The following is a 13,147-nucleotide window of genomic DNA, read 5'->3' on the forward strand; positions in this document are numbered from 1 at the left end:
TGGTAGCCAACGGTATCAAGGTCACAAATATACTTAGTCCTCCAATTTGACCAAAAGCCTTACATGAAACCGTTTGCTGACACTTTTGCCAGTAAACGTTCACAAGCAAAAACGAAGGTTGAAAAGAAATCTATAAGCTCATTTTAAACTCAGCCTTCGGTAAAGTGTGCGAAATAATAATAATAATAATTTATTTTTGTCCACTCATACAAAAAAAGGAAAGCGGAGTAAGGAACAGGAGAAAATAAAAACAAAAACACTTCAACACCAAGGAATAAACTCAAACAACAACTTCTTCATTCGCACTCGTAGATAAGGTGCAGGGGCAGGAATTCGCACAAAGTTTCCATTGCCTTTTTTCGGCGTTTCTTTCGGAGAAACGCCAAAAAGCGTACGAAACAGGAGTCGATGTGACGTTCTAACCAATCCCAAAAAGTTGCTCGAATCGTTGCCGACCCGAACTTCACATCATCCACTATCATAGATTCTAATATGATCCTCCTGCATAGAAAAAAAGTGTAATTTTAAATTAAAATATAGCTGGTGGTAGTTCAATGACGGAAATCTCGAAGAAACTCATGTTGTCATTCTATTACAATGTGTGTGAGGCGCAATGGCCGGGGGAGGGAGAAGTTCAAGTGTACCATAGAGACACTGATTCATTCCAGCTAAAAAAGTTAAAACTGGGAATTTACTGAATGGTTTGGAAAATGGTGAACACATTAGCTCTCGAATGGATTTTACCAACAGGGATGAGTCATTTTATCCGCAGTTAGTGAAGCGCCAGGCCCCAAATCAGTTGTTGATGTTAAAGTTGAAGACAGGGAGCGACTCGATATCCAACGGTATTTCCTGGTCCGAAGGTGTACTGTGTGGAAACGTACAATAAGGATATCAAACAAGTCTGCAAGGGGGTGCCTATACACTATCAAAAAAATCATTTTGAAATAAGAGTTTATAGAAACAGGGTAGAAATAGGTCTGATCACCGACGTGGATCGGCATCTATTTGTAGAAAGATCAATGAGGGGTGGTATGTTTTCCACGGAGACCGTATCTTGAAAACTGATCCAACTGGATAAAATAGCACCGGTGAAAAGTCTGATTGAACGTAGTTTAGTTCCGAGAGCGAAAGTTATGGCGATGTGTATGTACGTGTGTGCGTATGTGTGTGTTTGTGGGTGTGTGTATGTGTGTCTGTGTCTGTTTGTGTCTGTCTGTGTGTGTGTCTGTGTGTGTTGATATCAAATGGTGTGTTTCCTGGTCCAAAGGTGTACTGTGTGGAAACACAAAATAAGGATATCAAACAAGTCTGCAAGGGGGTGCCTATACACTATGTAAAATATAATTTTGACATGAGTTTTCATAGAAACAGTGTCATACGGTCTATAGTATTATAATATGGTTAAAGAGTGTCATAGTGTCAGTGTGATATAGTTTCCATAGAAACATGGCGATTCGCTGTGTGTTTGTGTGTGTGTGCTTGTGTGCTCTTGTGTGTGCTTGTGGTTGCTTGTGGTTACTTGTGTGTGTGTGCATGTGTGTGTGTGTGTGTGTGTGTGTGTGTGTGTGTGTGTGTGTGTGTGTGTGTGTGTGTGTGTGTGTGTGTGTGTGTGTGTGTGTGTGTGTGTGTGTGTGTGTGTGTGTGTGTGTGTGTGTGTGTGTGTGTGTGTGTGTGTGTGTGTGTGTGTGTGTGTGTGTGTGTGTGTGTGTGTGTGTGTGTGTGTGTGTGTGTGTGTGTGTGTGTGTGTGTGTGTGTGTGTGTGTGTGTGTGTGTGTGTGTGTGTGTGTGTGTGTGTGTGTGTGTGTGTGTGTGTGTGTGTGTGTGTGTGTGTGTGTGTGTGTGTGTGTGTGTGTGTGTGTGTGTGTGTGTGTGTGTGTGTGTGTGTGTGTGTGTGTGTGTGTGTGTGTGTGTGTGTGTGTGTGTGTGTGTGTGTGTGTGTGTGTGTGTGTGTGTGTGTGTGTGTGTGTGTGTGTGTGTGTGTGTGTGTGTGTGTGTGTGTGTGTGTGTGTGTGTGTGTGTGTGTGTGTGTGTGTGTGTGTGTGTGTGTGTGTGTGTGTGTGTGTGTGTGTGTGTGTGTGTGTGTGTGTGTGTGTGTGTGTGTGTGTGTGTGTGTGTGTGTGTTTGTGTGTGTGTGTCTGTGTGTGTGTGTCTGTCTGTGTTTATGTGTGTGTGTGTGTGAGTGTGTGTGTCTCTGAGTGTGTGTGTGTGTGTGTGTATCTCTGTATATGTGTGTCTCTGTGTGTGTGAGCGTTTGTGTTTGTGTATGTGTAACTGTGTATGTGTATCTGTGTATGTGTCTGTCTGTGTCCGTGTGTGTATCTGTGTATGTGTCTGTGTGTGTATCTGTGTGTTTATGTCTGTGTGTGTGTCTGTGTTTGTGTGTGTACATCGTTTCACTTTATCTAATCACTTTATTTGTGTGTGTGTGTATCTGTGTGTGTGAGCGTTTGTGTTTGTGTATGTGTAACTGTGTATGTGTATCTGTGTATGTGTCTGTCTGTGTCCGTGTGTGTATCTGTGTATGTGTCTGTCTGTGTCTGTGTGTGTATCTGTGTGTTTATGTCTGTGTGTGTGTCTGTGTTTGTGTGTGTACAACGTTTCACTTTATCTAGCCCCAAATCCCCTTCAGATCGCCTTATATAGTGGTCGATCAGTACTCCATACAACTGTTGGCTCCAGAAACCTGTCTGGTAGGTTCGTGTCGTTGTTCGCGTCAAATGTGCTCGTCAAATGTATACTCCAATGTAGGTTCCGCGGTACTAGATAGACCACCACTTAAAGTGACTTCGCGATATTAGATACCGGTTCCGGAACGACGGAAAAAGTGGATTCAAAAGGTGAATTTTAACGTGTTGTATTTACATTAAATTATTACATTAATATTCTTCCATTTTTAACAAATTATAATCTAAAGTTCTTCTAACCCAACTAGGTCACATGAAACTGTGTATGTGTATCTGTGTATGTGTCTGTCTGTGTCTGTGTGTGTATCTGTGTGTTTATGTCTGTGTGTGTCTGTGTTTGTGCGTGTACATAGTTTCACTTTATCTAGCCCCAAATCCCCTTCAGATCGCCTTATATAGTGGTCGATCAGTACTCCATACAACTGTTGGCTCCAGAAACCTGTCTGGTAGGTTCGTGTCGTTGTTCGCGTCAAATGTATACTCCAATGTAGGTTCCACGGTACTAGATAGACCACCACTTAAAGTGACTTCGCGATATTAGATGCCGGTTCCGGAGTGACGGAAAAAATGGATTCAAAAGGTGAATTTTAACGTGTTGTATTTACATTAAATTATTACATTAATATTCTTACATTTTTACCAAATTATAATCTAAAGTTCTTCTAACCCAACTAGGTCACATGGAACATAATACTCTTATTGTATGTGAGCTTGGGTTTTATCTGTTAACATAATTCCTTGGAGAAAAAGAAGACCGACGGATTTTATTAATTAACTTTTCAACAGAAATAACTTTTTTCTGTGACAGCTGTTTTCTGTTGAATCTAGGTAAGAAATTATCTCTACAATTCCAAAGATCAAAAATGAATTATATAAATTTAGTTTGCATCAATGATTTTGTTTAATAGTACATATTATGATCAAACCCCGCATCTCATTAGAAAGAAGCACCAAGGTAGCCATAAATAAAGATTATTTGCTAATCATATTATTGTTAGCAATAAATAAACAAAAAAAAGGAAAAAGAAAGAAAACATTGCTTTACCTTACTCTTGAAGTAAGAAAAGAAAGACTAACCTGAAGAATTTAAGTTTGTGTTTGGCATTCCTTCTGTCCTTTCCATTGACAAATTTCCAATGAGCTTCAGAAAAATCAAAATTAATTATGTGATTGTGGACACTTTCCTTATAGAATCAGGATGGACTTGAAGTTCAAAAATACATAAAAAAATTCTCTTAGTAATATCAATATTGCCATTATAAAATTTTAATTTCATTCAGTAAATAGATAAAAATTACCACTAATCCCATCACCTCCAAATCCCAGGGCATGATATAGAGGAGGGAGGGACAAATAATTTCACAAAAATACAAAGAAAATTTCCTTTTCCCCTCAATGCAACAAATTAAGAAAAAGGCCACTACAGTATCATCTGTAATGACGGGACAGAAGGAGGATGGGTATTGCATAGATTGGGTATAGACAAGCTTGTTTCCGTGTTTTTCCGTTTTTCCGTTTTTCCTAGATCTGCATTCTGTTTGCACAGAATGCGGATTCACCTCGAACTCAAGAAAAAACACAAATAAGAAATATGGACAAGCTGAAAAGCTTGACGCATTTGGAAAGAAACTTTTCTAAAGACTCTTAGCTGTTGAAATAAGGGATACTCAACGAGATTAAAATAGGTATAATGAATTATTTGACAAAATGAAACACATTTGTATGGACAGAAATGGCTAGATAGACATGATGAGAAAAGAAATTGAAATTTTTTTAGTAAACATTTCCATCATTTTTGCTCAGGAAGTTACAAAGTTGGGCAAAAATAGTGCACAGGCGATTTTCACTGATATATTTAAGACATATGGTGACATTAGTAACTAGATAACAAAACATCGCATGCGAAAGTCGGGATGAGGTCAAAGCTGGCAAGATTAAACGGAATGCAGCTAAACAGCAAATAAAAAATCCATTTAATTTGTAATGTAGGCCCTATAAGTTTCTCTGACCTTCTGTCATATTTAGTATAAATGGTATTAATCTGGCAAAATTTAACCAGAGGTGGTGACCTTGGGTTTTATGATCTTTTTTATTCAAAAAAATATAGTCTTCAATTTTAATAGATCCCATTTATCCAGCGATTGTAAAGAGACATTATAGAACCTATAAAAACTATAGTAACTCGAAGAAATTATAGACATAAGTTTTTGTCTGGTTCAGTGAGTAATAGCAGTTCTGTGTTTAGAATATTAGTTATAATTATTTGTTTTGTTTTTTCTCTATCTTTCTCCAGTGTGTTTAGTTGTCGCTTTTTCAGATGTTTTTTTTTAGCTGTTTTTTTTCCTTAAAGTTTCCCTTTTTCTTTTAGAGAGGCTCCCGGACATGAAGCCGAAACATTCGGATTATTTTTATTCATAAAACAAAAGCATGTGGGTAATTCTAAGTCAGTGAAACTTGTTAATACCTCAATCGAATATTTCGTCCCCTATATCCAAGGACTGTGCTCAGTAGAACACATATAAATCAAATAAGACTTGGGGAGAGTCGGGCAGTTAAAGGTCACATTTTACTGTAAGTCTTGTTTTATTTATATATATTTTGCTGAGGAAGGCCCTTGGATACGGGGCCGAAATATTCACTTGAAGTTTGAGCAAGTTTTACTATCTAAGAAATATTGTTTTACCTGCTGTTTGTTTTTAACGTTATTAACTTCTTAAAGAAAAAAAGACATGTGTCTCGACCTGTAAACTAACGGAGGAAAAACTTCCTTAAAATGAAAATCCCGCAACCACTCAAGTCCCCCTACCCCAATAGCAATCACATTCAAAAAGTATCCCAAAATATGGCATAAAGGGTCTTGTCTGCAGTCTCATGTTGCAATAAATAGCCTCCTATTATAGCTTCTATTTCTTTTTTAAAGAGAACCCCCCCCCCATCCGAACTTTTAGCTCTTTTTAAACATGGATGCCAATCTGGAGTTTTTCTTTTGATATTTTTATATATATATATATATATATATATATATATATATATATATATATATATATATATATATATATATATATATATATATATATATATATACATATATTTTCAAAAAGGTATTTGGTTCAGCTTTCACACAGACACACACAGAAACACATGCTCAATTTACTCCTACAGATTTAACAAAAGAATTTGATGATTCAGATTTTACGGTCCAGCAGGTTTATCAAACACTCCGAAATCTTGATCCTTGAAAGGCGCCAGATATGATGTTACACAAACTCGCATCAGTGCTTGCTGGACCACTCACATATCTCTTTAATCTTTGTCTCTCGTCTGGTCAATGTCCTTCAGCTTAGAAAAGAGCAATCATTAGGCCGTTGTATGAGAATGGTTCAATGTCCCATTTTTAAAAATTAAAGACCAATTTCAAACACATCAATCTTTTCCCGCATAATGGAGAAAGTTCTAGTGAGCAGAATCCAGGCACATTTTTAGGAAAATAATTTATGGCATTCAGCTCAGCCTGGTTTCCGTAAACGGCGATCTTGTAACACGCAACTTCTGAAGGTGATTCATGATTTTCAATTGATTGCAGATAATGGTATTTTGTTTGATTGTATTTATACTGACTTTTCGAAACCATTTCAAAAACTTCCCATCCCCCATCTGATGAAGAAATGTCACCTATATGGTATTGACCCACGAACAAAAGCATGGATAACGGATATCTTACAAATAGAACCCAAGAGGTTGCGGTAGGTGATGCTCTGTCATCACATATGTCTGTCTTAAGCGGAGTTCCACAAAGCAGATGTCTCGGGCCGGTACTCTTCTGCTTTTTTATCAATGATTTTCCACGTGTTGCTAGGAATTCGACCTTAAAAATGTTCGCAGATGATGTGAAAGTTTACAGGTCAGTCATGAATAAACATAAGATTTCTTTCCTTCAAGAAGATTTGGTTGCTCTGCGCCGGTGATGTACGGCAAACTCAATGTTCATTAACGAAACCAAGTGCAACGCTGTGCACTATTTGCACCGACTCCCTCAACATTACCATTACTTTTTTGATGGTAAATCAATTTCAAGCGTGGAGTGTGTTCAACACCTTGGGGTTTGCTTTGATTCAAGTCACAAATTTGATAAACATGTATTGGATATCACTCACAAGGCATATTACCAATTACTACGTCTAAAGCGTACATTTTCTAAGTTTAACCTTCGTTCATTGATTTAACTTTATGTATCCACTTTACATCCAATGCTTGAGTATTACTCATCAGTATGGTATCCCCTTAATAAGAGAGATAAAAAGAGGGTTTAGAGAGTGCAACTTAGGGCCACCAAACTCATATCTTACCTGAGACATCTACCTTACCAACAGAGAAGGCAGATACTACAGTTGCCTAATCTTCAGTTCCGACGTGATAGAGCCAACCTAATGAATACATTCTACATTGTTAGGAACCTTGATAATACCACTCCAGCTAACTTCTTCACTTTTACAGAATACAGTAGTACCGGTCAACACCAACACAAAATTTACCACCCATATTCACAGAAAAGATTAGGCCAAAACTCTTTATCTAGCCGAGTGTGGAAGACTTGCAATCCACTTCCGTCGGAAATAGTTACGGAAATAGTTGCGAGTGCCACGGTCCAGTCTTTCAAAAGTTATTTAGCCTCTACTGATTTCTATACTAGGTTCTACAACAATCTATTTTGAAAATATTTTAATTTTTTGTATTAGCTGTTTTGTGACCAGTCTGTTTTTCAATTATTTTGCAAGCTTCCTTTTTAGCATGTTTCACTATTTATCAGATGTATTTCACATAGTTTGGTATGCTACTGTATGTTGTAGTTATTATGTTTTCAGTGTGTTACTTTTCATAGAATTGTATGTGTGTATTATGTTGTCACAATTGTCATAGACTTTTTATAATTGTATAGTGCGATAAGCGTGATAAAGCTTACCGTATTTTGGTATTAATAAATAATAAATATTTTAGATGATAAGCCACCATTTATTGCGTCTGATCATATATTTTTCACCAAACAAGCATGTAAACTCAGCATTGACTATTCTTCTTGTAAATAACCAAAAGCGGAAAGACAAGTTTCAAAACAAAAATTACAAATTAATGATTTGGTAAAAAAAACAAAAAAAAAAAAGTAAAAACAATAAAATAAAAAATAAATACTTACATTTTCACTGCCATAATTAAAATCTCCTCCATCATATTCAAATGGACTTGAATTATTGCTTTCTCCTTCACGAATACCTATGGCAAATTCATCATTGAATTGCTAGAAAATAATGCCAATAGAAATGAATGTTACTATCATCAATGAATAGACAGGGATGTTTCATTCACACTAGATTTTTTTTTTGTATGGATTGACAGAGGAAATTTTTTCACAATCCTGGGAAAAAAATTGAGGAAAAGAATGAAAAGAAAAGGGAGTTCTCCCATTAATTTTGGCCTTTCTCGTGGAACAAACTTCTGGTAGATTTCCGACAGATTTGGTTAACTAAAGAACCCAGCATAATGCAAGTCTCCCACGGCGTCATCAAAGTTAATAAAGTGTTTCATGAAATTGCGCATCATATAGTTTGTCCCACTCACACAAGAATTTCACTTTTTTGACTTTTACGAAAAACAAAGAAATGAATATAAAGACCACAAAGAAATGAATATAAAGGCCAGTAAATGAAAACGAAGAGAAAAAAAAAATCAAACGAATATTTCAGCCGTATACAACAAGGCGTCTTCAGCGTAGAAAAACAAACAAACTAGAAACTAAAAAAATATAACAAAAAATATATTTGAAACTAAAATAGACTAACATAAAAAAATATAATACACGATTACTTAGATTTTGATGCTGCTAGTCGTTTAGGTTTGTTACTTTAACTAATCCCTTAGACATTTTGCAAGACTATTTTTGAATATGGGTTCATTTTTTAAAAATGAACCCATATAATAGGATCAATATGTGTTTTCGAACATTAGACTTTTGTCATTAGACAAAAGTCTAATGTTCGAAAAAGTGTTTGTTTTTTTCTTATGCTTCAACAGTCCATTGAGTAAAACCTTTATCTTTTGAAATGAATGTTGCTTCCTCGAATTCTACAAAATGGTTCGGATTATAAAAGATATGTTCTGCTAGAGCTGAGGTAAAACTTTCCGGGGGTTTTGTAAATTCTAGAGCATTATCTATTGAGTTCCGGTGCTAAATAAACGTTCCACAAATTGTTGGTGCGTTCGATCGACGTAAAAATTTTCCGCAAGAGCAAGGAATGCTGTACACTCCACTCGCCAAACTGTTTCGTGCTATCGTTTCCAGAATTTAGAAAGTTACTCAATGGCCTGATTGATTTAAAACAAGTTGCAATATTATGTTTCAATAGCCCGTTTAATTTTCTCCACAAGAGTTGGTATGTAAGGTAATGAACCATATCTTTCTTAAAACTTTCTTAAAAAGTTAAATAACGTTAAACTTTTTCTGGCAGCAATAAAGTCAAACAAAGTTATAGTTCACTGTCATTGTCCAATTGGAGGGAGGGCTTTAAATTTGATCCCTTTTGACAAAAATTACTGAGGTCTAACTGAGGTCTTGGAACTTTATAAATAAAGTAAAAAAATAAAAAATCATTAATTTTAGTTTTACCTATAAAATCTACAAGCCTGAGAAAATTGCCTGATTTTCTAAAAAGGAGGAAACCAACCCCAACAAATAAAGAAATCTTAATGAAAATCGCACCATCAGATACACCATGTCATAGAACTCTACTGTAGAAGTTTCATTCTCTTATCGGCAAAAATCTGGAATTTTGTATTTTTTTTTACCAGAGACAGACAACAGATATATTTCTTCCCCAGAAGTGATTGTATCAAATCCATGGTCTTAAGGGGAGGACTCATTCGAACGGAAATTAAAATTTCTAGTGCCATAGGCTAGTTGGGATCAAAAAGACAGGCTGGCGACTAGCCTCCCTCCCACGCCCCCTTCCCTACGAAACTTGTCATAAATTTTGAGATAGCCATTCATTTTGAAAAGTATACTGCAACTGCGCAGACATTTTTTTTTTTTGGGGGGGGGGAAGGATTTTTCCCAAAGAGAAGTTTCCAGGTGAGCTTCCCAGAGAAAATTGTACATGGGGCAAATTTTCCAGATTTCCTATAAGGAATTATTTTATTTGTCTTTATTTCTTTTTGGTAGCTCAATTTTACATGTGGAGATGTTCCAGGGGGAATTGTCCAGAAAAAAAATTTCAGCAGGGTAGGAATCGTCTGGAACATTTCCTGCAGAAGAAACTCCATGAGGGAATATTCCGCAGGACAGACTCCCCACTGGGGGGAGGGGTCTTGGCAAAATGTTCATGGAGGGGAAGGTTTGCAGCATGATGTGAAAAACGATCAAGCCTTTTTTTTTAAATTAAAGTATGCCAAGAAGCATTTTTCAGGCACAATTATCTGAATAAAAATTTCCTGGGGGAAGTTTACGCAAGGAGGAAGGAAGTATAGAAGGACACAGAAAGAAGTTTATATTTGTTGTCACTATTTGGGCTTTTGTTCTATTCAAAAGCAGTACTTCACTTCATATCTTTATTCTTTTGGCGTCTTTTGGAGACATTCAATCTTATTTAAGACAAATTTTGTTTCTTATTTTTCTTGATAAATGGTTCATTTTTAAATTTTGATGAACTAAAAGAAAAAATCTTAATCCTTACTGCTTTATCGATGTCTCTGATCCAAACTCAAAACAAAGCTTTGGCAATTTCCCCAAAGTTAATAAACCTTAAACATACCAGGGTTTCAAATGATAGTTTGGTTTCTTGGAAATCATATTTATCATACAAAATCTGTATTCTACATCAAGGGCACATTTTTTAGAAGAAAATCTGACGTAGAACACCCCCAGAAATTTCTCTTTCTACGAAAACCCACCCCAAGCACAAAATCCCCCCTCCAAAAAAAATGTCTTTATACTACGAAATAACAAATCCTATACATAAACGATAGGCAAATTTCAAAAATTACAGCCTCTCCCCATCGGATGTGGGAGGTGATTACCCCTAAAGATATAGTTATTGCATCTTTCAACTATACTGAACAAAATGACCATCTCAAAATTTTGATCGGACAGCTTTGGGCGTGGCTAGTTGCCCACCAATCTTTTTGGTCACACAAAATGGCACTAAAACTTTTAATTTCCGTTCGACTACACGCTCTCCCGATATTATAGAACCAATATTTTGGCCCGATCTCCCCTGGGTGAAAAAAAAGAATAAAACACGCATCCGTGATATTTTTTCAGGCAAAAATGAAAAAATTCTACACTTTTGTATATACGAGCTTGAAACTTCTACAGTAGGGTTTTCTGAATTACTAAATCATATTATATGATTTTCATAAAGATTCCTTCCATTTTGGGGGGTGTTTCCCCCTTTTTTCGACAACCACGCAGATCTTCTTAGGCTCATAACTTTTTATGAATAACATTAAACTTGATGAACCTTATATATCTGGAATCAGCATAATACGCTAATTCTTTTGCTGTATCTATTGATATTAAAATTCTGTTTTTAGAGTTTCGATAACTATTGAGCCGAGTTGCTCCTTATATACAGTTCGTTACTACGAACTGTTTGACTCGACATGACTCAGTGATATTTAAAAATAAAGCGCAATATATATTGACGATATTGTCTACTATTTCTTCATCATTTTTTTTTCAAAAACATTATGTGTAGTTGATAAACATGGTGCTTTGACTTCTACTGTTCCAGTTATTGAAGCAAGGGTAGAAGACTAAAAGGTACTTAAAAAATAAAGATACTAATCTCATTCCTGGCAAAACCATTTCAGTCAAAGGGATCATTAATGAAAAGTTTTTTTTTATTGCAGCTGCACCCCAGCGCCGCGCTGATGAGGGAAGACCGGCGGCGGCGGGGCAAAAAACAGCACGCCGCCGGTACGATGCCGGCGGCGCGCCACCGGTAAGAGGTCGGCGGCACGCCGCCGGCGCGATCAATGTTGACCGCAAATAAAAATTTTTTAATCATTCTTTCTTAAATCATAGCTTAATTTTACAACAGATTAGAGACTATTCATGAGTTAAAAACTTTACAAATCGCTTGATGGAAACTGGTCTTCTTAGTTATTCATCAAGAGCAGTAAAAATCTAGTAGAAACGAAATGGCTGTTGCGTTTCCGAACCGCTGCGTAATAGGATTAGTTGAAGTATCTATTAACTATATATTCTTAACATAAATAATTATCAAAATTAGTAGTTTTTTTCATCGAGCATTACTGCATATAAAACTTCAAATGCCGTATCACAAAATTCGTCAGTAGAAAGGGGTCAGAAGGTCCCGTACGAACCACGTGGTTTATGGTTTTCTCACTGAGAATGAAAAAACAGGATTTTTCTCACTTGAAAAAACAGGATTTTTCTCACTTTTATGGATGTTTTTTAGGACTGTTATGTGTGTTGGTCAATTTATTTGATGTTTTTAATGGATGTCAACATCAATTTATGTCTGTTTTATGGTTTTTGTCAGTGAGAATGAAAAAACAGGAATTTTCTCACATTAATGGATGTCAACAGCAATTTATGTCTGTTTTATGGTTTTTGCCAGTGAGAATGGAAAGAACAGGAACTGTCTCACTTTGATGGATGTTTTCTGGATTATTGAGTCTAATTGATTAATGTCTGACAGGTGATGTCAAGATTGATTGATTTGTCACGGAAAAGGAATGGGCGAAGTCTATTAATGTCTTTGTTGTATTTCCAAAGAGAATTGTTTCCGAGCGAATGTTTATTAATATCTTTGGAGTTCTTCCATGAAAATTGTTTCATGGCAAATGTTTTGATCTTAGCGATGAAGAGATTAGCAAAGGAAAGGGTTTCCCAGTAATTTCAAATGTGACAGCGCAGGGATGCCAAAAACAAAAGGAACACGCAGAAATTACGTTTAGGGATTATTTGGGTGAAACCGTTTTAGACATTTTAGGGAATTATTCCGGCGAAACAGTTAGAGACATTTTAAAAGATGATTTTAGAAGATGTTTTAGTAGAGGATTTGAGGGTGAAACTCTCTGGTCGTTATAATACACAAGTTTTATTTGAACAGTGTCGTGAGGTCCTCTACCCAACTCCAAAGGGCACCGATCCCCCTACCCAACCCCAAAAGGCTCCGATCCCCAAAGGTCCCCCGGGCTCCCAAAGGGCCCCCGGCCCCCAAGGGCCCACTAGACCCCCAAAGGCCCTCCCGGACCCCCAAAGAGTCCCCTCCCCATTTTTAATACTTTTTTAAGGCTTTATTATATCTTTTCAGAACAAGTTATTTTCTTAATGTCCATCCTAAACCGATTTTACAAGTTGAAGTACCAATCCTTTCACCACAAGTTTGCTATAAGGCTTTTCGAATACCCCAACACCAAGAAATAGTTTTCAAAAGACATTT

At 36.5% G+C, this 13,147-nt stretch overlaps 1 protein-coding gene across 3 annotated transcripts in view; it reads right to left on the reverse strand.

Annotated features, from left to right (window-relative positions):
• Positions 1-13,147, reverse strand: part of LOC148955732 (uncharacterized) — a 130,632-nt gene that overhangs the window by 89,676 nt on the left and 27,809 nt on the right. Inside the window, exons 3-4 of one of the 3 annotated variants that reach the window (XM_089108326.1) lie at positions 7,879-7,980; positions 3,765-3,828 (exon numbers count right to left, since the gene is read on the reverse strand). In XM_089108326.1, the coding sequence (XP_088964452.1) occupies positions 3,765-3,828; positions 7,879-7,980 (166 nt within the window). Of the gene's footprint in view, positions 1-3,764; positions 3,832-7,878; positions 7,981-13,147 lie in introns of those variants that run through there. The other 2 variants (XR_016143742.1, XR_016143743.1) reach the window with 2 other exon arrangements.

The sequence above is a fragment of the Artemia sp. Qi Xiang Cuo genome, chromosome 2 (genome assembly GCF_049724085.1).
Source record: "Artemia sp. Qi Xiang Cuo chromosome 2, ASM4972408v1, whole genome shotgun sequence".
In the NCBI taxonomy this organism is placed as follows: Eukaryota; Metazoa; Arthropoda; class Branchiopoda; order Anostraca; family Artemiidae; genus Artemia; species Artemia sp. Qi Xiang Cuo.